Source organism: Ixodes scapularis, unplaced genomic scaffold (assembly GCF_016920785.2).
Source record: "Ixodes scapularis isolate PalLabHiFi unplaced genomic scaffold, ASM1692078v2 PGA_scaffold2__306_contigs__length_199485367, whole genome shotgun sequence".
Lineage (NCBI taxonomy): Eukaryota > Metazoa > Arthropoda > Arachnida > Ixodida > Ixodidae > Ixodes > Ixodes scapularis.
Window position 1 is genome coordinate 111,652,874 of NW_024609857.1, and position 22,284 is coordinate 111,675,157.

At 47.2% G+C, this 22,284-nt stretch overlaps 1 protein-coding gene across 1 annotated transcript in view; it reads left to right on the forward strand.

Moving 5' to 3' along the window:
* Window positions 1–22,284, forward strand: part of LOC8038712 (carcinine transporter) — a 242,551-nt gene that overhangs the window by 77,454 nt on the left and 142,813 nt on the right. The window contains exons 7-8 of the mRNA XM_042291995.1: window positions 7,087–7,301; window positions 15,891–16,072. Coding sequence (XP_042147929.1) covers window positions 7,087–7,301; window positions 15,891–16,072 — 397 coding nt within the window. The remainder of the gene's footprint in view (window positions 1–7,086; window positions 7,302–15,890; window positions 16,073–22,284) is intronic.

Below are 22,284 nucleotides of genomic sequence, written 5' to 3' on the forward strand. Positions count from 1 at the left end.
CACGCACTCATATTCTCACGCACTCATGGCTGTCACACCCCTCACGCACTCACCGCCGTCACACACTCATACTCCTCACGCACTATGGCCCTCACGCCTCTCACACACTCACCGCCTTCATGGCCCTCACGCACTCATACCCCTCACGCCCCTCACGGCCCTCACGCCCCTTATGGCCCTCACGCCACTGAGGCCCACCTCATTCGAGGCAATTTCGCCCAGAAACTTGACGTCGCAACACCAGCAACACAGGCCGCCCACGTTTACACGCTGCAACCAATTATTAACATTTGCCATCATTATCATAAAATGTTATGTTTCTTGCACTATTTAGACACACAATGATGCACTAGAAACGTGTTTTTAAATATTTTAATCTCGTTGAGAATACTAATGCATCTTGCTGAAGCAGTTTATTTCCAAAGACGATCAATTTCCAACCAGAACCAAGTCTTTTCTTGTCATCATCACCGAGACGAGGTATCACGTGAAAATATCGCGTCCCTGATTGGATGCAGCCGCTTCAAACGCCTTCGAATTGCTACGAGTTGCTCGCTTGTTTCGAGCCGTACCCAATCTCAGCAATTCGTGTCGATCTAGGGAAAGCTAGGGAACAACACGCAAGCAACACCAAGATTGCTGAGAAAGTTGCTCCGTCTGAAGGGGGCCTCACGCACTCATGGCCCTCACACCCCTCACGCACTCACCGCCCTCACGACGCTCATAGCCCTCACGCCCCTCACGCACTCATGGCCCTCATGCCACTCACACACTCACCGCCCTCACGGCACTCCCGCTCTCATGGCCCTCACGCACTCATAACCCTCACGCCCCTCGCGCACTCATGGTCCTCACGCCACTCACCGCCCTCATGCCCTTCTCGCCCCTCATGGCCCTCACGCACTCACGCGCTCACGGTCCTCACAGCCCTCACGGCACTTACTTACGCTCACATTCACGAATTTTCCTGGTTCAGAAACTCACTCACCTTCGTCTCACCTGTGAAGATGAGGGTGAGTGAGGGTGAGTGAGGGCCCTCATGAGTGAGATTTGCCGAGGTATGCCCTCATGACGTCACTTGTGACGTCACGTGTGACGTCATTATGGGACGTTTCCCATAATGCACTGCGCGGTTACACCGACGGCGACACCGTTCAAGCCGGAAACGGGCCTAAGAGCTGCTCTCTGAAACTTGCAAATAAAGCATGGGTTGTCAATTGCTCCGTTCATGAAATAGCAGACGCTCAGATTCAAGCTTGCGTTTGATTCCCCGTTGCCCGCGGAACACAATTTCTATCAGAAAATCTTTTTGTTTTCTTTCGGTTCCGCTGCACGAATGGGACATCGCAACAAACGAATGCTCGTCGTCTGCCACCGCTCCTCACCGGATTGCATTTTGGCGCACGCTGAATTTTCTCCGTGCAGCGCGTGCATGCACGCGTGGGGTGCCGGCGCTGAAACGAACTCGGAGAGTGCAACCACTAGTGGAGCGCCGGCCGAAACGAACCCGATCCACGCTGCGAGTGCACCCGCGTGGGCACGAGTACCGTGAAACGAACTCGCTATTATTCTATAGTGGGCCCTATTGCAAGGCTCCAGTGCTTTCTTCCGCGAGTCTTACCCGCTTCACCAGCTGTCGCTCATCTTGAGTTGACCAGACGAGCAGCTCAGCTTTCCAAATCTGGGGCGAAGGGTCGGGGATAGGGGGGAGGGAGAGGTTGAGTTAATAGGACCACGTGACGTGGAAGGGCGACGGAAACTCTCCGCAGTGCGGACACCTATCCGGGTATCTGTCCGGGTAAAATCTACACACATTACCTAGGTGTGTGTATGTGCCTGCTTGTGTCCGACTCCAGGCTGCGGCCTGCCCTCGAGACAGCGACCGGTCGGGTGGGAGGAACAAATGCCTCCGGCCGCGGATATGGGCGACGATCTCGGGGTACTGATTCGGGATCGGGTGTGGAGTGTCTTCGCTTGACGACACCAGGAAGATGGAGGCTCGGGCCACGGCGTGTGCCTGCCGGTTTCCGTCGACACACTTGTAGCCATGGGTCCAGCCTACTTCCACGCTGGGGATCTTGCGGCTCTTCCTCGGGATGCAGAAGGCTTGCGGGGAGACTCTTCCTTCGCGAAACTGTCTAATGGCCACTTTTGAGTCTGAAAGGACGGTCACGTGCTCCGTCTCCGTGGGGGAGACAATGGCTATTGCGATCCCGACCTTCTCCGCCACCACCGGTTAGATGGTGCAAACCGAGGCCGTGACAACTGTGTTGAGGTCGCTGTCGATCCCGCTCATCGCCGCAGCGGCGTGGCCGGTGTAGAGTGCAACATTCGTGTAGAAGACGTCGTCCCGCTTGCCGTAAATCCATTGCATATCCTTGTACTGAGCCGTTCAGCAACCTAGATGCAGGGATGGGCTCATGTACCACGGGATTGGTGCCACCTGGATCTTGTCCCGTAGGGCCAGCGGTAGCTGGATAGCCTCACGTTGCGATGCGGGGATGGGGAACCCGAGCGATCTCAGAACGTGCCGACCAATCCGTGTGAGGGCAAGGCGCTCCCGCTGACTGACTGGGTGTGCGTCGATGAGTTCCTGGAAGGTGTTGTTCACGCCCAGCCGCAGGAGCTGGGCGTTCGTCGCGTGCGGCGGCACCCCCAGTGCCAGCTTGTACATCTTGCGAATGATCACGTCCATCTTGCCCTTACCTCTCGACAGCAGTTTGAGATACGGAGTAGCGTAGGTGATGTGGCTCACGACGAGTGCCTGGGTCAGCCAGATCTGGTCCGGCTCTTTGAGCCCGTGTCTGTGACTGATTATCCTGTTCATCATGTGCATGACTTGCGTGGTTGTCCCGACCAGTCGGTCGACCATGTATTTGGCTCCGCCGTCCCGCTGGAGGCGAAGGTCCAGTATCCGGAACCGCTCCACCACCGGCACGGGGGTACCATCCTTCAAAGTGAGGCGGATGTCCGCCTCCTTGTTCTTCGAGGATCGGCTTGCCCGCGCGGACGAGCAGCAGCTGAGACTTATCGGGGGCGCGCTGGAGATTGCCGGCCTCCTTCGATGAATCCTTGCTTCTCGCCGTCCGATCCTGACGTAGCCCAAATTGTCAGGTCGTCCTCATAAAGGGTGTGATTCATCCGGGGAATCCGTTCCAGTAGAGAAGGCGGCTTGCACATCACCAGGTAACAAGCTGGGTGACAGGACAAAGCCTTGCGGGGTGCCCTTGCTCGGGACCGGGATGGTGCCCATGAGGATGGACTCGACGCCGATGGTGGCCGTGTGGTTGCTGAGGAAAACCCCCACAAAATCAGACATCCAGGCCCCGCACCCAGTCGAGGAAAAGGTTCCCGAGCACCAGCGTGTGGCTGACGTTGTCGAAGACGCCCTTCATGTCCCGGGCCAGGAGCACCTGCGTCGTCGTACAGGAGAATTCGTCGAAGATATCCTAGTTGACCTGGAGCAGGACATCCTGCGTGGGTAGGTGGGACCGGAATCCGAACATGGTGTTCAGGGTGACATTTCGTTGTGTACAGGATGGTTCCCCCAAAGATCGCTGTAAACACCTCATCAGGGGATTGGCATTTAAAAAACTGGAATGAAGTATCCAGGTCTGTGACGTTCGGCGTGGCTCTATTTACCTGATGAACACTATTTCTTTTGGATCCCTTTCAGGAGTGCATATTTTCCACTTTGGGACACTTTTCTTGTTTTTGGCACTTACTACAGCAGGAACTGCTTCATCCTCACTTTCTTCTTTGCTTTCACAGCACTCATTTGATGTTAATGTAAAAGTAAATTGGCCGTATTCCACTCTTCGTTCCTCCGTAAAATGTGCTGGTGCCCAATACCTCTCATAAAAAAGAGTACTTAAGGTCCCTAAAATGACCAAGCGTGTAAACAACATATGATGTCGGCATTTCTTTTTTTTTTCTTTCCTGTGAGCAACATTATATCATGCCAAAACTTCCCGTAACTGCACACTGCATCTCATAGCGCGCTAAACTCAGCCGGAAAAAGCGGCGCCTGCAGGCAACAGGCGTCCAGTTTCCTCAGCAGTGTATACCTTATGGTGAACTTTACCTTGGGAAATTTTAAGGCGCTCCGTTCTTTTGCAAAGTTAGAACATCCTAAAAAATGTTAAAAATGAGTTCGCCACGGACGACCGAGTTTACCGCCGGCAATTGCTTTCGTCTTTATTGGATTATACAGGAACGTAGGTGAGCCTAACTTTTCACAAGAACGACGATACGCCTCGTAATTTCACAAGATAAAATGCACCAATCGAATAGTACACCCCTGGTTACGTTCAGATGCCAATTTTTCCCTTCGCTGTCCCATACCTCGTGTCACTTGCCGACTTTTGCGTGGAACGCGACACGTTGCGCTGCCTGACGCACGCGCGTTTTGGAACTAATTCAGTTGACAGTTCTTTCCGATGACGAAGCCACTGAAGCCGATGATGAAGCCACTGAAGTATGTGGATTTCTAGGCTGCTAGCTTTTGAACGGGCGGAAACTACATTACGTACAGCTTCCGTATGCGTCCTAGCCACATATTGCTTTCTGCAATGCCCAGCTCCTGCCCACTCGCAGGATTTATTTCCGAATTCTCCATAGCACCATCTATTTTCTTCTTATTTATCCAAGTCTCCAGTCAACGCTTTGTTCTCCCGATCGCGTTTGCGGCGTTCACAGTGCACTCGGCCGCTGCCGAACCAGCTGTGCCCGCAACGACAGCGTCGCTATAGCCACCACCCCGCGAGTGTGGTAGCCAGACAGAATTCACACGATCTTTTTTTTCACTCACGTTGAGTTACAAGAAGTTGGGCGCATATCATATATAATACACTATGCGGTAGGAAGTTATTAAGGGATATGTGTACTATACTTAAGAGAAATGCAGGAAAATTTTATTGGGGAACAATATTGGCTCAATCGTTTCATATGTTTATCAAGGCTAGCGTGGTCACTGGACTATCTGATGCGCGAAAAGGCACGGCATATATACCGATCGGGGCACTGTTTAGGTCGTATAGGGACGATGTACTGTTGTTGTGTTACTGTGTTACTGTATTACTGCGCTCTAATGCTTCTACTCGCGTGTGTGCGCATGTGCAGTGTTATGTTGTGTGTGTAGGTCCGTAACGTGAGTGATCATCTGGTCGCGCGGATTTTGCTATTTTATTTTTTTCCCCATATATTTAGCACTTTTATTTGTCGTCGCTAGATGGAGGTTTTTGCAACCCAATTTTAAATGTTTGGCGGCTGGTGATCTATCACTATTAGAGGGCTGGAAATTTATCATCAAAGATTCCATGAGTTCATCCGTCGCGTTGACCGCTTTGATTTTATCCCTATGGTAGTCGTGTTATGCTGCCTGATTGTAACGAAAGGAGATTATGCGGCTTTCCCAGTGCGTGTTCTATGTGCTGAATGCCGCTGTTCACGCACGAACGTCCATGAGTGAATAACACACGTAACAGAGGTGAGCACCGGCATTAGTTGACCGAGAGTGACACGGAGAACGTCAGTGCGATGCCTTCTAGCCACTGTTGACAGGTGGTGTCGAAGCGATTCGTTGTCGCTCACGGCAAGTGGGCGTTGTGTTCAATAAAGCCAGCATGCCAATGCTTGTAAACCGATCCCTTCTTTATGAACGCTTCTGATGCGATGAAAATGCGACCGACATTGAGCAGGCCGAGCGAGACTTCGGCGGCAATCTCGGCTGTTCAGCCTCTAGCGCTTTCGGCCTTACTCGTATTACGTGCTGTGTTGGCGCTTTGACAGAGAGATGTTCGAAAAGTTTTTTTGAGCCTACAGATGACACCAAATAAGCGTACAAGCCGTATGCTCTCCATCCGGCGAGAAGCCGTGTGCGGCTCGCCAAGCCTTTTAATCGTACGCCTGTCGCATACTAGCCGCCATATTGTTTTTAGGGTGTAAGCAGTTACACGATTTTCCTTACCTCCGGTGGCTAACACCCTTACACGAGTAAAGGCGTTAGCCAGAGGATGAGCCATTCACACGAATAAGGGTGTTAAAATGTCAAATGTGTAGCATTCCGCTTTCGACTGCGCGAATATTACCACGTCCTAAGAACGAGGCGTTACATTAGTCTGTAATGTTTTGTTGGTACAGAGCGGCATACGATAAGAACTAAATATGTTGGTAATACAACTTACTACTTTCTCTACAGTCATTGGTAAACGGAAAACAACAGAACTTTTGAACTTAGGAGGGCGTCAGTTTGTGCACCATATTTCCAGATTGTTTATCGTAGCTCATACGCTACCTGTATATATGGTTACTAACAGCTGAAGAAAGGAAGGGTGTCTTATATTATGTTTACACTTCTTGCGTCGCGATTTGTTCTCCGAGGTTCTTATCGGCAAATGCCGCAGTCGTTTTGGCTGCGGAGCGCTAATAAGGTGCTCTGGGCTAACCATGCCCTACGTTTCTTAAACTGTCAGTAACCATACTTTGAGCGGAGTAATCGGGGATGGACAAACCCTACCGCTCTTGATCCGTCCGTACCAGTAGCTTGTCTTTGGAAGGGCACCGCTTATAACAACTACGCTATACGTCGCGTGCACACGGTGTTCTTTCACGCTCTTCCTCGAAGTCAGGAACGTTCCGTTAATGCAATAGAAGCTACGCTGTCACGCGCCCAAACCACCAATGTGTCTGATCAAGTTACATCACTGCATGGATTCTACGGTGGCCAGGCGGCCTACAATGCGCCAACATCACTGATCAAAGCAAATGAAACCGACTGCAAAACGATTATAGTCACCGTAAGAATGAGAACGGCAGGTACTGTTTCAAATGCCAGGCCTCTAGCACGCCCTCCTCGCCCTCCGTCGTGCTTTGGCTACTTGCGCACGCTCGAAGCTCATGAGATCCTGAAGCGTTATCGAAGGTAGGAAGCTGGCGCTGGACGCAGTATAAATGAAGCCCCTTCCCGTCGTTCTTATTACGTCAGTTACTCTACTGTCGGTTCAACTTACCCTAACCTGGAGTTCTTAAATTATGACGAGTATAACGCTTCGCAATTTTTTTTATGTCGCCTCCGCTACGCCACAGGGTGGCCAACAACTGTGCCTACTACGGCCTGCACATCAACGTGAGCAACATGAGCGGCAACGAGTTCCTCAACTTCTTCCTGCTGGGGCTCGTTGAGTTTCCTGCTTCGTTCGCGGCCTGGTGGACCATGGAGCACTATGGCCGGCGGTGGACGAACGTCGGCTACCAGCTGCTCGTCAGCATGGCCTGTGTCGCATCTTGTTTCATTCCATCGGGTCAGTGATGCGGCGTACCCCGCTTTAACGTGCGGGTCGTCCACGAGGATACTATCACTGTAAAACGAGCCGGAAAAATTGGGACCTGCACGTGAAAAGCTAGAAATTTTACCAAAGGTCAATTTTAGTTGTGCATTTATCCTTGAGAAATTTAAAGGCGTAGCTCTCTTTTTTTTTTCTTTTTTTTTTGTAAAAAAAGGAGACCAATAAACTTGAAAGGCTTAACTGCGGACGTGCTTGCAGACGACCGAGTTATACTCGGCGACAACTTTTATTGGCAATGCAGTGGAGAGGAGAGCCCGCGTACAGCTTTATTCAGCGCTCAAAATGGGAGAGGGAACGCGCGCATGTGCAGTCCACTGCATTGCCAAGAAATGTTGCCGAGTGTAACGGTAGTTGTAATTTGTTGCGCCCTCTCCCGACAGGCGCAGAGGGCGTCATCCGCTCGCTACGCTTATTAAGAGATGGCGCTACAAGTTCTAGACATCGTAAAAGAGATGTCGAAATAGTCCACAACAAATGCCACTCACAGGAAAAAACAAAAAGGACACTTTTTGAAGAGCGTGAAACTTCCGGCACGCGCGTACATTTTTAGTGATGACATCAACCGCTCAAACAGTTCAGCTTTCCTCCTCGTTGTCGTCCCCTACATTTCTTTTACAGCGGAGCTGTTAACGGTTAGTTTCCCCAAGATCATGTCCGGTACCAAACAAATATCGACACCCGTGGTCGACACAAAACTCTGGTTACCGCCGTCGCTCATAGATGGCGGAAGCTGTCTAGAGTGTTGTGTTTGCCGGTTGTCTGTTTGCCGCTGTCGCTCATAGATCGCGGCAGCCTTTCCAGCATCGGCAGCCAGACAACTGGTTGCTGCCATCGATCATAGATGGCGGCAACATTTCTTCGGGGCAAGAAGAGCGGGAACGGAACGAGCGGCGATGTGCGCAGCAGCGCGAATGGTTCCGCAACCGCCGCGAGGCCGCTATCGCCTAAAGTTCCACTGCGTCGAGCGCTTCAAATTCCTTTTCGAAATAAGAGCAGATCGCTCGCGTGGAAAGCCGCCGCCGAGAACAGAAGCTACAGCTCCGCTGCTCTTCCTTCTTCACCAGAGTGGAAAGGCTGAAAGCTTGTTGGTTTGAGAGAGAGAATGAATTTTCGTTAGTTTGGGGAGTGCTAACAACAATAAAAGCCTTGACGACAGCCAGCAGAACGTGTGATTGGCTGTCTAAACCTAAGGAATGAGCACGCTCCAAGCCTTTGCCCATGAGTATGAAAGCGGAGTGTAGCTTTCCGCCGTCAAACGAAAATAGAGGGGTAGCGAACTTTTGTCGAACCGGCGTTTTAAGTCGAACTTTCGGGGTTCGACTGGTTAAACCGGTTCGACAAACCTTCAAACTTTTAACCTCATTCGACAAGTTCAACTTCGTGGACAGTGTGGCCAGACCTTGACATAAGCATATCTAGGTTTGGAGAATGTTTTTACGCCAAGAATTATAGTAATTATGTTAACAGTGGCAATTAAAAGAAACTATTTCTAATCACTGAAGAAGTTAATAGCTTAATTTGTTGTACTGTATTAACAGAAATACCCAATCAGTGTTGCCCTTCATTCATCCCTTAGCCATCACCATCCAATCCGAAGCCAACTGGCCAGCCTGTCGCGCATGCGCATAGCAGTCGAACCTGAGTCGAAACGTCGCCGAACTTTTCACAATAGGTTCGAAAAAGCGGAACCTGGTCGAACTCGAACATCGACCGGGTCGCAACATCCCTAAACAAAAACGTGCCAAAGTGGACCGGAACCGCAGAAAAACCTCCACTTCTCCTACAGCAAGCGCTGGGACTGCAGAAATTGTGTCCTGCGGAAAATTCGACATGCAGAAAACGCGATACGCACGCCACTGAATGCCGAATGTTGTAAATTCGTGACAAAGCGAGCGTGGAATTTCTCTTCGCCACGATGTTCCAAGTATACGTGAAGTAATGTAGCTTATGAATTTTGTTAGAAACACATACGTATTAGAAGGAATTTGAAAACACCACCCTCAGTTAAATTTCACACGAGCTGAATACCGCTGTCCGCCAGCAAAAGTGATTATAGCGGAAGTATACCGCGCCGTCGAGAGATGGCACGAGGTGCCTATATCGCGTTTGGGCGTACGTTGGGGTTCCGCGATAGTCGACGTGAGTCAGATGGAGGTAGGTGTTTAAAAAAAGCATAAAACCTGTGTGTCACGAATTCGCTACACACGTCCATAAAGAGTTGATCTGGGACCAGATGAATGGTGCACTGTAGCGACAACAGAAGTATATTCAACATTACCTGTCACTGAAACGTGAGTCAATTAGTTGGCCCTGAATGTTCTGTTCCTGTACCCCCTTTGTGCGACATAAAACACCGTCTACCCCAAGACATACAATCCACGCGGGAAATCCTTGGTCCGTCATACTCTTAATATGTGGGACCGGCTAAAAGCGCGATAATGAAATTACGCTCAAGATCCAGCACGCCCTTGTTATATGCAGACTTAATTTTACCAAGCACTAGGCTAAAAGAGCGTTTGTTACCTCAGAACAATTTTCTCATTTGCGTAGCCGTTAGCTATAAATTGCAGATTTTAGGTCATTCATTGGCGTTAAAGGAGGACCAGCAGAAATATTCTTCCGCCTGGCGGAAAGTCCTCCTCGCCCTCTTTCTTTCTTGTATTGTAGCACGGCGAGGAGAGGGGAAAGGTCCCCTTTTGCGCCGGCTTCTTCTGAGAGGATAAGCCGAGAAAATCCCCATTCTGAGCGACGGGCGATGGGTGCGGCAGCAGCGACCTCGTGAGTTAGAGGTAGCTTCAGCTCCTATCGCGTAATCTGCCCCATTTTCTGGCGCTCACCAAGCCTAGCCCCTCGGGTGTCGGTTTTACGGAGCTGCAAGGCTGCGCCCGCGCAGTCACCGAATTGCCGCTGTCGAAGGCGTTTAGTTTAGCCCGTGGCAAAGTAAATGCATACTTGAGAGCTGCGATTCATCCCCGCACCCATTGAAGGAACGTTTCATAGATATTTTCGGTTGATCAAGGAGCTCAAAACACATGCGCGAGAAGTGGTGACTTGAATATGTAAGGATGACTTACATCTTCACAAAACATTCCATCTTCAAGAAAAAACGGCTTATCACGCTCAAACCTGCCTCACATTGGGATCGATGGAAAAGAAAACGATGTACCAGGCGCGGGCATCTTCGAGAAGGTCTCTGTTTTCTAGGAGCGAGCACAAATTATTGAAGAACTTTAGCAGGCTATGTTTTCAGGTCACGCTATATTTAGCGGGAGCTCGCGCTGCCACTTCGATGCATTCTCTGAAGCGCGCGCCTGAAGTGGCAGCGGGCCTTTGAAAACGATTTACTAAAATGCCCTGTTGTGCGCCTAACTCACAGAACATGATGGCCAGCAAAATGTATGAAATTCATATTTACACACTCCCAACAAGCACCTGAGGTGAGAGGGCATCAAGAGTGGATGTCAATTTTAGAAAGTTTTAGTGGGTCGCTTTTAGCCACTTAGATAACCGTATACGGTCCGTACCCCACAACGAAATGTAAGCTAGACTCGCTGTTTACATTCTTCATCGAATCCGGCTATGGAGCGAAAAGACAATATTAAAACCCTTTTTGACGAGTCTAGCGTGTCGTGTTATGGTTCAACGTTGCTTGTATCGGTACCATAGCACGGACCGCCACTTCGAAGTATTTGTGGTGTCTCAAAGAAACTAAGGCAAAAGCAGACAATTTTTTTTTTAACGTGACACAGAATTGTATTTAACATTGTAAAAAACTTTTAAGTACCCTACGCTACGCAGTTAGCACAAACTATCACCGGTGTTTCCCACTTTTTTTTTTTGTTAGAAGAGAACGATGTTTAGGAAACTGCTAATGCGAGTATCCAACCTAAGCGGTAGATTTTAGTGCGAGTCGATACATTGCTGGGGAAAATAGCAAAAAGCGCGATGTCGTGTTTGCGCTAACAGTGTCGCGTGATGTACGCATACCGCTGCACAATCAACGCTAACGTAGTAAATCAGTAAATTTAGTGGCCCCCAAAAAAGTGGGGTTATTTTGTTTTATTTTTATGTTTGAAAAGTTGTTATTTTTAAACAAGCAATTCGGTAAAGAGTGCTTCCGTTGGGCACCAACTTACGAGGCATCAATTTGTTCTTATACACTAAATTCTGCATGGCCCTTGCGTAAAAATGTCAATATTGTGTTTGTGCTAGCTGTAGCACGCACAGTAAGAAAACAAGTTCATTGCTCGAACATTTAAACAAGGCCTTTCTTACGCTTTCTTACGCCAAATAGACGTTTTGCGAGTACGCTCTATTACTGGTGGTTCATAAAATAATCTACGTTGTTTATTTAGAGGAAGGAAGTGGTGGTGAGGGGAGGGGGAATTGAATACAAAAGACGACTCAGGGAACCTTGAACTTTGTAAATATTTCGCTCAACCTATAATCCTGAGCTAATTAAATCACTTTTGCTTTGTCTGTTTTAGACCTTGTTAACAGTCGCGCAAAAGGCGAAGATGAGCGAAAAGTCAGATGCCCCTGTTTATTTGAGCAAGAAGCTTATTTATGCGAGATAGAACTGAAAAAGCGTACGAGTGTAACCGTAGCAATCTCCGACCAAGCCTGAACCTCACTTTTTCGCCATTTCATCGAAGGCCGTTTCACCGAATGAACGAACATTTCATCGAACGCCGTTTCATCGAACGCCGTTTTATCGAATCGCCAAGGGCCGTTTCATCGAATTTCTCAGTTATGGCTCTGTACCGAGTTTTGGGGCATAACAGTGTTTTATAGATGTTTCACCTTGCATTTGTTAAGACTAAGGTAGTCACTTGAGAAATTGTTTTGAAGGTGGTGTCAAATTACTAAAAATAAAAGCAATTGGCATAAAAAGAAATAAAAACAATTGGGTATGCGACTTACTGAAAAGCTTTACTCATGTACATACATGGCTGAAACCACGACGCTGCAAATAAAGGACAGACACTTAAAACACTTTTAAGCGTCTGTGCTTTCTGTTTTTGCCTCATTTTTAATTGTTTCATGTGACATGAAGAGGGGTCATTGTTTCATGTAGGCTTTCTTCTCGAAGCAGGATATGTTCACGATGGAACTTATCTCGCCACTGCACCCAGTGATATAAAAGCAGAAACAAAAGGAAAAAAAAGAGAGAATGAGATGAAGTTGTGTATAAAAATTAAAGTAAGTTCCAAAGTATTACAGACTGTAACATTGTTCGATGAAACGGCGTTCGATGAAACGGCGTTCGATGAAACGGCTTCGGTGAAACAGCATTCGATGAAACGGCGTTCGATGAAATGTCCGGACGCACTTGTAGCGGTACGAGTGCATTACGTGGCACTTTTAGCCCGAACGCGACATCGGCGCTTTTTACTATTTCTGCCCAGCAACATTAGCACTGAGCTCTGCCACTTAGGTTGGATAGTTGCATTGACAGCTTTCTAAATATCATTTATTTCTAAAAAACCAAATCAGAAAGACCTGCAATAGTTTGTCCGTGCTAACTAAAATGTGTTTGCACAGACAAATTACAAACGCGTATTATGTTAAAAAAAGGCTACAGTTGATTTTTTTATTTTTTAATGCCTCAGAAATACTTTGAAGTGGCAGCACGTGCTATAGCGCCGATTTAAGCAACGTTGAACTATAACATCAGACGCTTCGATAGCCGCACTCGATCAAGAATGCTCACAGAAAGGTTATAGCTTATAAATTGTTGTAGGGTGCGGTTATCCAAGAGCTAAAGACGATCCACTAGAACTTTTTGGTATCGACACACACCATAGCTGCCTTCTCACCTCATGTGGTTGCTGGGATGCGTAAATATAAATGTCACCTACATTCGTTGGCCATCATATAGTGTGAGTTACGCACACAATGTTTGTGCTCGCTGCTAGAAAACAGAGACCTTCTAGAAGATGCCCGCGCCTGGTACATCGTTCTCTTCTCCATCGATCCCAATTTGAGGCAGGTTTGAGCGTGATAAGCCGTTTTTTCTTGAAGATGGAATGTTTTGTGAAGATGTAAGTCATCCTTACATATTCAAGTCACCACTTCTCGCGCATGTGTTTTGAGCTCCTTGATCAACCGAAAATATCTATGAAACGTTCCTTCAATGGGTGCGGGGATGCATCGCAGCTCTCAAGTATGCGTTTACTTTGCCACGGGCTAAACCAAAGACCTTCGACAGCGGAAATTCGGTGACTGCGCGGGCGCAGCCTTGCAGCTCCGTAAAACCTACACCCGAGGGGCTAGGCTTGGTGAGCGCCAAAAAATGGGGCAGATTACGCGATAGGAGCTGAAGCTACCTCTAAGTCACGAGGTCGCTGCTGCCGCACCCATCGCCCGTCGCTCAGAATGGGGATTTTCTCGGCTTATCCTCTCAGAAGAAGCCGGCGCAAAAGGAGACCTTTCCCCTCGCCGTGCTACAATACAAGAAAGAAAGAGGGCGAGGAGGACTTTCCGCCAGGCGGAAGAATATTTCTGCTGGTCCTCCTTTAAGGGTATAAGACGTCATAAACAATACGTCCTCTTTCCTGTCTATATCACATCTCGCTACACTTTCAGTTTGACTCTTTATTTTACTCTGGTCTTCTTCAAATACGGTGTAACGCAGTCATAGTTTTTATTTGTTTAATATAAGGCACGCCCAACAATGGGGTTTGCATAAAAATAAGCACGTGAGAAAATGTTAGTCATCTGAACCACCATCTACAATACGCTCCGGGCGCTGGTGTTTTGAAAAAACCCGTGGCGCCATCTGTCCGACGAAATAAAAACTATTGGTATGTTACCGCCCTTCCCGACTGCTTTCGCGTTAGGCTTGCCAGGCGTAAAGTGCAGGCGTACCCGGCTGCTTTCGTTATGTCGTCCGCAACAACGCAGTCGAAAAAGCGCACTTCTGTTTATTGCTGTGTTTACGACTGCCACAACAGCTACGGAAACACAGCTGGGAAGCTCCCAGTGGTAGAGTTTTACCGATTTCCAGCAAAGCCGTACGAGGCAGAGCGTCGACGGAAATGGGTTGCAGCGGTGCGGCGGGCAACGTAAAGAAACCATTTTTTTTTTTGTCGCTTCTCGGTTTTCGTTTGCTCTCCATGATACAGAATTGTTTCTCGCTGGGAACCCGCGAATGGGCAGGCCAGGATTTGCAGCTGCCACTTCGTAGGAAACAAAAAAAGCTCCATCGCTCAGCACCCCGCTTACATCCCCACGATCTTCCCTTCGTCGTACAAGGCGAGATGCAATGTGACGACAGAGACACAACTGCAAAGATATGCAATGTGACGACAGAGACACAACTGCAAAGATATGCAATGTGACGACAGAGACACACTGCTCCATGTTTGCACCACCCACGCACGCCAGCCTTGCAGGTGCAGCTCGCGCCCACGATGAGTCTCGGGTGCGCTGAAAGCTGCCGTAGAAAAAAAAAAACAAAAAAAAAAAAACGTGTGTTATGCACGGTTGAACCGAGAATACAGAACAACAACAAATGAGGAGTGGAGGGGGGGTACGCGAAACCGAACCGGGTGGCACGCTCACCTGAAGCCGGACGTTGTAAACAGCAGACTTCATCTGCGCGAGGCATTTCCCTACAACTTCGCTGGGAGCTGTGGAATGAAGGACTTCTTCTTTCAGGCCAAACACGTGACGGCCCGCATAAAGTTGCTCCCCTAACTTCAGTGACTTTTCTTTGAAATATTCTGCGATCTCGTCAATCCTTCTGAAGCCGCAAAAGAGCACCGTCGGATCGCACGTGCGAGCCGCCATTTTCAGATGGGAACATACCAATCGTTCTTAGGTCGACCACGGGCGGCGCTGGGGAGCGCAAGCGACGGTGGCGCCGGAGTGGCCGCCCGGAGGGTATAGTCTAAATTTGCAGTACTTTCTCGTTCTGATTTTGTGTTTACACTTTCCTGTGGAAATTCAACTTATTACTGCTTACCCCTTCGTTAATAATAAAGTTATATACGACCTTCAGCCTATAGTCGGTGACAGGTTTGGAGTGAAGTGGAAGGATCCTCCCACATCTTTCCACTTTAGCAGAGAGAACGCTGGAGAGAGAGGATCGTCCCCTCTCCAGAATTCGCTCCCCTAAGGTGGAAAAAGGTGGGAGGAGCTTCCACTTCAGCCTTAACTTGTCACCGTCTATAAAACTCTATCGATGGACACAACAAAACAAAAAACTTAAAATGTATTTTAAAAACTAGCCTCGAAAGAATTCACTGTATTTATAAATCGAAAAATTTCGACAAACACAAGGCGACCCCTGGCAATGTAGTCTTTCTAGAAACATACATGAGGCACAGAACGTGGGAGGGCCGTGTACTCCCAATCGGGCACAAAAAAATATTATCGATATAATACAGGTTTCAAACGAAGTAAACTATCCTTAAATTTTTCGTTTCATATTTCAATAACCTCATCTAAGGCATTTACTGAGAGAACTTTGCCTCAAAAGTTAACGGGAAAAATATGGAGGTATTATCATTCATCTCATCTTTTTTTGTGTCATTTCAGGAGCCATCGTGGCCGGTGTCACAGCATCGCTCATCGCCAAGTTTGCTTGCACAGCTTCCTTCATGATTATGTATCAGCAAGCTGCCGAACTGATGCCCACGCCGCTACGAGCGTTTGCACTTGGCTCATCGTCGGCCTTTTCTTCGGGTTTTTGCATCTGCATGCCCTACATTATATATCTCGTAAGTAAAAGTCTGCTCACTGATTTTTTTTTTTTTTCTTTTCTTGCTTCCGTGATTTTTGGCCTTCCGCGTAATGACGCACAAAACAGCTCAAGTTTAGTGAGAGTAGTATAGACCTTTGCAAAAAGAGCGCTCCGGCCGCCGCCATTTTGCGAATCGAGTGACCCCTATCAGCCAGAAATTTCTGGCACCCGCCTGAGCTGTGGAAACCCGGCCAGCGTGACCCACCACCTGCATTTTGCATTCGGAGTTCGCCGGCTTTTCTTGGAAGTTTTTACTTTATTCGCCTGTTTAGGATGCTTAACCTTTGTATGTTATCTTCCACTGTGAGAACCAGAGAATACCAGGGCTCGTAGGCTGCTTGCTCGGCCTTCGCAGGAAACGAACGAAGAGAGCGAACGTCAAGCAGCCCGCGACGCAGGCAGTTCGACGTTTTTGGAGGATTATTTCCGTTGAGATAATCTCCAAAAAGCCTTCCCGGCTGTGTTCCGGGTCTTCGCGAAAAATAGCTGATAGGGTCGGGTCCGGGGTGTGGGGACAGAATAGACACGTTCGTTCATTTGCTTTGAAGCTGTGCAAAAATGCTGCTCTCTTCTACATGTTCCCCAAAACACGCCGGATTCCGTCCGATTGTCGTGAAGTGACTATCGTCAACACTGTATATTGGATACGCTATGTTATTTGAGACCTTTCTCAAATCCTGTTCGGATAACGCGGCACCGTGGGGTACGTAAAATATATGTTGTTCGATTGATGAGGCTCGTTGAATTTCATGTTGTGGGCGGGGAATATCCATGCAGTTCGGATATCCTGTGTGGTCAAATATTTTGACCTTTATAGATTGACACCGCTGAGTGTACGGTGCCGTAAAACGATGAACATAAAATGAAGCAAACATTATAGTTGCATTTGTTCTGTCGCGCACGGACTCACCAAAACAGCTTTCATTTCTTTGTTTTTGTTCCCAAAAATAGAGCACTGCTTTCTTAAATACCTCTATAAATTATGTTCGCCACGAAACACAAAATAAAAAAGAAAACGCGGCAATTTAGCCTCCACCAGCGTCCGGAATTGCGCCTACGCAGGCTGCCACAGCTCACTGACGAGAAACTCCACAGCTCAGCGCAGTCGGGCAACACTGACGTACACTCTCAAAACCAGGGACGCGCGCTGTAAATCGCTTCGTTCGAGACTGCCGCTGGAAAGGTCTATAGACCATTCCATTTAGCGCTCTCTGGGCGGCACCATTTTGTTCGACTGCAGCGCCCTCTCCATACATCCGGGAAATTCAGCGGGTTCGGCGGAGTAAAACGAGAGAGAGGGCACGAGACCGACTCCGCTAGCAGACGACAAAACGGGAGGTTGCCATTCTCCATCTTTGGGCTGTATCGGCGGGCTCTAGGGAACATCGAACGCTCGCTCGTGGCTGCCATTGTGAAGTGGTTCGCGTTCTTAGAATAGTTATGGCTACTCCAAAATCAGCCGAGAGCTCTCTGTTGTTCTACTTCGGTAAATGATCAACTGAATATCTTTTTTCCGTTACTTAAATAGCAGTTGAGTCAGCCGGCAGTACTACCCTTAACTATTGCGTGTATTGCGGCAGGAGAGCACGTTTTTATTTATTATCTCAGACATCCACTCATGGTCGCTAAAGGCCTACACCAGTACGAACTCTGTATAGTAAAAAAAGGTACAGCCACCGGATTCACTTTTCGCCGGAGAGACCGGCCAGTCTGACACATTTTTCCCTATTTTTTTGTATTTGCACGCAGATAACAGCGCAATTGGACTCTGTTAGTCTTTTTGTCTAGCATAGTAATATACAATAACTGGCATACCAAAATCTGCGCATCTGCGCTTGAAATGTCCAAAATGACGCGATTTTAAACAGAGTTCGTACGCCAGCCGGATGCTAGGTACTGCCCATTCGGCGGAGCAGACGAAACACGGGTGAGAGGGGGGGGCATTTTTTTCTCTTTTTACCCTCTCTGCTGTGACCCTAATGGAACGGCCATTTCTTCAAATTTAGCCACTTTCTGCAGAACGCGGTCGTTAGTTCCATATGATAGCGCATTGACTTCGCGTAAGACCCAACTCCAGTGCAGTCACAGTGGAAAGCAAAAATTATGCTCCGTCCTTTTCTGCTTGTTGCCATGTCCTTCTGTTTAGGGTGATGCCGTCGTTTGTAGTACCCGATGCCGACAGCACGCGCTCAGAGAGAAAATGCAAAGAAATTGCAGAAAAAAAATGTCGCAGTAGCACAGTCAGCTCCACGAGCGCGTGCAGGGACACGCTCTTTCAGGCACTTCAAAACAAAAAATTAAAATAAGCGTTCGAAACAAAATGGCCGGATGTCATCACCCCAAGCAAAGCGCACATGAAGGCACCCTAGGTCTATTGATTCTATTACCTTCGCGATCGGAGATGGGTACGTAAGAAAGGAAGCCCAGGCTCGAAGCAGCCACTACATACTGATTACCGAATGTGGTTACGTGCTTGGTTATGACAGATTCAGGCAGGTGAAGCTAGGTCAGGCCGAGTTAGGTTAGATGTCAAACGGCAATATCAAAGCGCGTCTTATAGATACGATAGTAAAAGGAGAATATCCGATCAGCTTAAAGGCGGGTGCTCAAAATTTTCTTCAGCGTGGCAGAAGATTCCCCCTCTTTTCTTTTTTTCCTCCTCCCCTTTCCTCCTCCATTTTCCTCCTCGCTTTTTCCGGCCTTCTCGCACGAATGCTAATAGGCTTAGCGGTTCCCCGACAAAATCTCCCAAACCCTTCAAGGTTCTCTGCTTCAATCTCAAACACCAGGGATTAGTTAGGCCGGCTGGATATGAGCTCGGAAGGGTTCGAGCTGGCTCGCTTTTCTCCTTTTTTTTTTTTACTCTTTTTCTGCAGCTCTAAAACACACTCAGATAGACAACACCAACTAGGCCCACAAGTTCTTTTACATTCAGATACTTCCGCATGCGGCCACATACGTTACAACACCGCATATTTATCTCGAGTGAACGGAACTTGAACATCACAGCAGAAGGAAAAAAGATGGGTATTTTTATTTGAACTTTGAGCTCTACCCAGAGAGTTGAAAATTGGTCGTTCTAACAACGGCACACTGAAGAGTGGTTGTATCACTATTGTGTGTGTTTTTTTTTTTTTTTTTGTACAAAGTAATAATCATGAGTAATTACAAGTCAAAGATATTGCAGTCAGGGGGACACAGTCTGACCATTTCTGGAGCATAATATATAGGTTCGTACTACAGGTGTTTTCTAGAGTGACGGTCGCCTCGCTGAAGCTACTAAGAAGAGTAAAAACAAACTTCTATAAAAAGTGAAACGGTTTATGGTATATTTCATCTATCTTCAGCCTTTGAAAAAAATTTCTTCGTGGCCAAACATGCATTTAGTTTCTGTCAACAAATGTAACTGAAAACTCGACAGCAGACAAATATTTGGCGTATCAGCAAAGAGAGCGGGAAATACGGAGATTGAACCGCAAAAATCACACTTTTCTTCACGTAAAATAGTGCAATTAGCAATAGTAGCATATTATGCCATTTATTAAAAGACAGCTGGTATTACGAAGTTTTCATTCTCTTCTGTTCCCATTTGTTCGCTGATTAAGAAATGGAATGCCCAGTTAGCCTCTGCTGCCCTTGCATCATAATTGTTCGGGGCTCTGTCAGGGTGGGCGAAGGCCAGCGACCATCTCTAAAAAAAAACCCAGGAGTTCGGAAGGTGTACTACCGCAAGTTTTGGGGCTGCTTGGCTAATTTAGGCGTCTGGCGTTCCCCGCCTACTTAGAAAAGAAGCGGAACAGCGGCCAGCACAACGTCGTCACCAAGCGGGAAATCATGCCGAAATGTGTCCTTGAACACGTGCGAGATGTTTACCCGAACCCAGCCGGGATTCGCCACAATTCCTAATTAATCTATGAAAAAAACTATAAAAAGGGGTAGGCTTAAACGATTTGTTAATTTTTGAATATAGTCATGCGTACTAACTTTCCACAAGTACAGAAAGAAATGCAGTAGAAATGCAGAGCTACATTGTGTTCTTTATGTCCATACTTGTCTTTCGCGCTGTACGCCAATTAAAATAAATTCAGCAATATCTGTAGATTATGCCTGGTTATGTTGTCTCTAAAAGAAAAGTAATCAAGCAAGTTCGGTATCGTGCCACAATTTGTGCAAATACAATTTTATGTGGAATTCAACGTCAAAACAGTACTTCCGCGGGAAATAATGCATCCGTCGTTCTTCGCCTTCCTGAAGCTATGAACTACCGATCTCGGCTACAGCACTTTTGGGTTCACAAAATATCACGCTCAGTAGAAAATTCGTCATTTCTACCAAAAGTGCTGGAAATTATTTATTTTTCAAACAGTGGTGATCCGTGTTTGAGTGTAGGACCGTTGACTGGGCACTGGTTTGCGCCAAGAGTGCAGTGCTTCCTTTCATGCTGCCTGCGACGAGTGTTGAAATTTGAATATAGTAGAAATAAAATCAACTGACACTCTTATAATTATTTTAAACTTGCGCTTTCTTCAGGCATGAAGATTTTGATCGTACCTTTTATTCACTGTCGTCTTCGATGAGGGAACAACTCGCCGAGGAGGCCGCGCTGTCCCGCGGCTTGACAGATAAGGTCGCGAATGCTTTTCATGAATATTTAAAGACCAAGTATAAAAATGAACGACGCTTACAAATCTCTGTAACGCGAAATTAGAGCGCAGCTACTTTACGCCAATGAAACCAACTTTATGTTTTGGGCAGACGTCTTGCGAGAGGTGGAGTATTTTTAATTATGCCTAATAAATTAAATGTTTAAGACTAATCACCAAACATTTTTAAATGTATTAACAACCGAAATGTCAATTGGAAAGTTCTAGAGCTCCTTCAGAAACACCCGAATTAGCTGTCTGCAAAGTGATACGGCTCGCGTGGCTTCCTTCTGACTAGTAATAAAGCTTATGAAACATGACAAAATACTCCGCGATAAAGCGCCCGCCCCATCATAAACTCAATTTCGAATTGTTTTTATTTGTTTTGGATTTGTTTTTATAGGCCGGAAAAAAAAAGAGATGCATGCAAGACGCGCGCCCACTGTTTTATATACAACGTTTTTTTTTTTTTTTTTTTTTTTTTTTTCACGTACTAGATATTACAGAAAACGTGCAAATTAACATTTTGTGGATGTAAGCTTACGGCCAGGTGAAGATTGGGTTCAAGAAAGAACGCAACAAAAACCGACTGATTACCTAACATTTGTTAATGAACTTTTTGATTATAAAAGAAAACGGGATAGTTGATTTATAAAGTTGTTGGGCATAATCGAAAGCCACCAAATCGTCTAGTGAAAATTAGCGCCATTGCGGTTTGTGTAGGTGAGCTATACGGCCAGGCAAGGATTAGGTTCAAGAAAGAACGCAACTAAAACCGACCGATTGCCTAAAATTCGCTAATTAACCTTTTAATTAGAAAAGAAAAGGGCATCGTGTATTTAGAAAGTTGTTGGCCATAATCGCAACCCACCAAAAGATGTAACGCGCGACCCGCATACACTATTGTACGGCGTCCTGATACGACGTTTTCCTAATTTTGGTGCGAAAATATAGTTCTGATTTTATGTGGCCTCCGTTTCCGCGTGGCACAGCCTAACACCATGAAGCCAAAGGACAAATCATGCGCGTCGCTGTGACAACGCCACTGTTTGGGGGGGGGGGGGGGGGGGGGGGGGCGAGCGAGGAGTGCGGCGGCCCGAAAAGATTGCGGTAACACGACTCGTGTCCAAATTAGGCTTTTTAAGACGCCGTGAACCACTTCACGTGCACTACATCTCTTTAAAAATGAATGATTTGGTGTTTTTGATGACTACAGATAAGGTACAAACCGCAATTGCGTAACTCCGAGGTCTTTTTTTAGAAAAATGTCTAGTCGTTAAAAAAAAATCGCCCTTTATAAGCACGATTGTAAGGCCGTTCTTTACGTCCGGCGACATCATTACGGCATGGAAGGAGGCGTTGACCACAGATCCTACGCTGTGTATGATCTGTGGTCACTGTGTTTTTTTTTTTCGTACAAGAATGAGCAAACATTTGATACCAAATAAAATAGATTTAGCATTCACGAAATTCGGCTTGTTTACTTGCTTGAAATCGATATTTGATTTGATTACACTTATTTTGTACCCGTACACGCCTACTTTAT